This window comes from Trachymyrmex septentrionalis, unplaced genomic scaffold, assembly GCF_001594115.1.
Source record: "Trachymyrmex septentrionalis isolate Tsep2-gDNA-1 unplaced genomic scaffold, Tsep1.0 scaffold311, whole genome shotgun sequence".
Classification (NCBI taxonomy): domain Eukaryota; kingdom Metazoa; phylum Arthropoda; class Insecta; order Hymenoptera; family Formicidae; genus Trachymyrmex; species Trachymyrmex septentrionalis.
This window is the reverse complement of record NW_017305476.1, coordinates 169,594-173,778: the sequence shown is the minus strand read 5'-3', so window position 1 is coordinate 173,778 and position 4,185 is coordinate 169,594. Positions and strand designations below refer to the sequence as shown.

The 4,185-nt window shown below is 29.7% G+C and overlaps 1 protein-coding gene across 1 annotated transcript in view; it reads right to left on the bottom strand.

The window, feature by feature from the left end:
• Positions 1-2,702, bottom strand: part of LOC108749755 (transmembrane and TPR repeat-containing protein 4) — a 32,838-nt gene extending 30,136 nt beyond the window's left edge. The window contains exons 1-2 of the mRNA XM_018488687.1: positions 2,295-2,702; positions 1,998-2,223 (exon numbers count right to left, since the gene is read on the bottom strand). Of these exons, the coding sequence (XP_018344189.1) occupies positions 1,998-2,223; positions 2,295-2,325 (257 nt within the window). The 5' untranslated portion in view covers positions 2,326-2,702. The remainder of the gene's footprint in view (positions 1-1,997; positions 2,224-2,294) is intronic.
• Positions 2,703-4,185: the final 1,483 nt, after the last annotated feature.

Genomic DNA, 4,185 nt, shown 5'->3' with positions numbered 1-4,185 from the left:
CGTTAAAAAGTTTCTATAATCACTGTCCGACCCGATTTTTAATTTGGGTATACGAAATTTACGGGAAACAAAATTTACGGAAACAAAATCTACCATTACACATTCGGGTTCTGACCTGATCTCAAAAAAATTCTCGACCCAATCTGAACTCGAAATCTCAGGTACCCGCACCTCCTTAGTTATTACGTTTTAAACGTTTATGTTTAAAACATTATTTTTTTAATATGTTTTTAAAACTATTTATAGATTTATGAAGTAAAACTATTAAATTTAATTAAATTATTACTTTTAATTTAAGTATGTAATATAATAAAATGAGTATCATGCAGTGAATAGGACCAAATTCTGCCTCGCGATGGAACCTAAATCTTTAAAAATCTTTCGTTAATACTTAAGAAGTATGAAAATAACTATCTGAGAAGTGATGAAAAAGTTGTGAGAAAGTTGTAAGACTAGGGCAGTAAAAGTTATTGGCTTTGATATTGGTTTACGTAGATACAAACAGTCTGCCGTATACATACTTTAAGAAATCACATCTGTGTAACCAAAATAAAGTATTTTGTATTTCTTTCTTTTAACAAATTTTTAACTTTCTAATTGATTTAAAATTGAATATTTATTTAATTCTTTTATGTGGGTCAATAATTAATAATAATAATATGATCAATAACATTTAATCATTAAGTAATCCATATGTACTTTTTATTTATATTAGCGAAAAGAATATGAAATTGCATGAAGAAACAATGACATATATAGAATAAAACGTAAGCACATACCTGAGATAAATTGATTTTCATATATATATATGCAGATGATCGAACGCGATTATATCTTAAATTTAATAAAACCAAGAACTGTATTATTCGAACTATCTAAACTTTGATTATTGGCACTCTTTACTGTATTTATGTTGTACATTTACATGGTTGGGTCTTATTCCTAAAGCGTAAGCATCCTACCAAAATGTAATCATGTTTGTATCTGTTGTGAAATAAAATATTAAATATCTTAATAAAACTTTTTAGGCTTTCACAGATATTATCTTCAAAGATACCAGAAGATTTATGGGTTGTCACTGTGTTTTCTATTGCTAATACCAACGTTTTGTGAACTTTGCTGTTCTCATTTCATCATGACAAGGAGCGCACTAGTACTCAGCTGCTCCTCTGGAGAAATATCTCGTAATTAATTTTTTTTATAATCATACCTTAATATTTTTATGAACAAAATAATAAGATGAATCAATTGGTGTAAAGAAAATAAATAATTGTTTTTAAAAAATATGTAGGCACAATGGATAATTTTTTAAGTACGCAATTATGTGTTTTATATTATTAAAAAATATGTATGTCAATAATTTAATATTTGTACTTGAGAACATATATTTATAAAAATGTCAATTTTCTAAAATAAATGTTTCAACTTTATTTTAGAAAATAATAAAAGTAGTACATGTAGTGATGTGTAAATGTCAATAGTATGCAATTTAATTCGTTGAATTTGCAAAAAATTTGCACGGCTAGGAATCGATTAGACACGAAATATTCAAGATATTTTAGAAAAAGTAAGTTTTTAAATAAGAAATTCAATCTTTGTGAAAAATTATATAATCTTTTGTAAAAGAAAACGTTTAAAATTAAAAAATCTACTTTTCTACTGTGAAATTTTTTCCAATGATGTTTCATTAAAATATTATGTTTTAAAATAAAACAAGTATTACAAAAATATAAATTTTTAACTTTATGTAATTAAAAAAACATTGTAAAGGCATAATTCGAACGTCAATTAAAAGCTGTATTCTTCCTCTTTAAAATTCAATTTTAAAAACTTCTCTACGATTATTTTTTTTTTATCGAGATACTTGTAAGTTTTTGTAAAATATAAGAAAATAGCAAGCATTCTCAAACTTATATATATAAACAATAATGTATATTTCATACAGCACACACATGCATATACATTTTGTATGATTATATTTAATAATATTCTTTTACCTGAAACTAAGTGTAGTGAAAGGTCTATATGATTTGTGGCTTTGCTTGTGGGATAATTTAGTACCCCAAAAGTCATTTTGAAATATATCCCAGAACGGTGTCTTATGTACATCAACATTATTGACAATAGCTTCGGTATCGTCAAAAACAAAGTCTCCATTATAACTGTTAACAAAACAAAGTGACAAAATCACAATTATCCATGGAGAAAGCGATGGTGATACGGCTGAAAATGTACAAAATATGTCATTAAAGTGTTTATTGTCGTGCGTAATTGTGTATTAAGTGATAATTTACCTGGTAAATAAGTATTTATTTTACTTTTCATAATACTCTAAACAAACACAGATGGCTATTTTTGTTTATTATTATAGATATATACGCTTAGATATAGTCTTCCCTCTTATGACCAGGTGTTATAATTGTACTTTTTTCTTCATCTTCTCAAATTTTAATTGCACTTTCTTCAGTCGAAAACAATTCGACCAATATTTTAAGATATAATATACATGTTTTTTGGCCGAATATCTCGATGCATGATAGGAGAATTACATGGAGTACATCCACAAACTTCTATGGGTGCTTTCCAATTGCAATATCCCTAGACAATTTCATGTATCAAGTTGAGTTCAAATTGTCCGTTATCGTCAACACAACACTATACATCTGTACTCAGTCGAGGGCTGTGTAAGCTAGTGTTTTATAGTGACAATTACATGTTACTAATGGCGGCAGCTATAAATGTTACATTTTGTACAGTCCTGTGTGTACGTTTGTGTTAAGCAATTGGAAAGCACCTTATATATACTACTAGACTGCTAACTCCTAAGGCCGGAATCAGATCCATCATTGAAGATTGAGATTAAAGATTAAAAATTAAAATTTCACCAATGAGGACAAAGAAATTTTGGCTCCTTTTGTTCTGATTGGTCAAACATCAATCTTTCAATCTTCAATCTCATTCTTCAATGCGTAGTCTGTGGACAAGCCTTAGGACAAGCTTATGTGAAATAGACCCCGAAATCGTATGGTAGTTCTGCGCATACGTTACGAATATATTCTCAAAGAAATGCAGTGTAAGGTCTGTTCAGTTTATATTAGATTAGGTTGGCGCCGCTAAGCCAGTGCTCTTGCGCTCCTGCCATTGCTCAGCGCGTGAGGATGATTGGTCACGCCACTCACCTCATGTATGCGCGAAGGAGGTTAGTTTGTAAAAGGTCCCATGATTGGCAAGAGAAGGAATTTGAAGCGAGTTGGTTAAGTCTTGTGAGAGCTGTGTTATATGGAAGACGCAATAAAGCTTTGACATGAAAACTGAGTGTGTACTTTTTCCTGACAATAATTCCCTATTCCGCCACCCTTCTAAAATCATCTTCAAAAAAGCAACTTACAGCAGTGATGGGAGATGACAAGAATTCGTCTACTCTAAGAAACTTTGTGCACATGCGTAAAGCTGAGCAGTCTTAACTGACGTACACATTTCATGGTATTATAAGATCCCTAATAACGATGTTAAGAAAATTGTAGGGAGAAAAGGAAGATTTTTATTAAAGATACATAGTGTGTTTATGAATAATAATATATTTTGTCTTTTATTACGTCTGCAGCCGATTTATCATATGAATATCAACATATAGTTCAAAGAGATAACATTCGAGAAAGTCACTATAACATACCTAAGAGGTTATAAAAAAGAGGAATAATTCATTACTATAACCATAATTTAGGATAAAATTTAGAACGGGTTGTAAAGCGGGGCAAAGTGTTAAAACTCAGATGTACCGGAGCCCCAAAAGCACCCGTATGTTCCATCATTGGATCGAACTGTACGTCATTTTACACATGCGCACAAAGTTTACTAGAGCAGACGAATTCTTGTCACCTCCCATCACTGACTTATAACAGTATAGCTGTGTTTTACATGCTAAATATATAACTGTTTACATGCTAAACATATAACCTTATGAAAGTGGTATGATCTTATAGTGAAAAATATTGTTTCTTTTGAAAGAGAAAGAATTCAAGTAAAAAGGTAAAGATATTGGAAAGACAATTGAATATTAGTAAACGTGTATAAAAAATGCAATCTTATTCAATTTCTTATGAATTAGTATAATTTATAATAGCTGAATTATGAAAATAAGTATTTGGTGGTTTTAATACTGTTAAATTAAGTAAACCTGTCAAA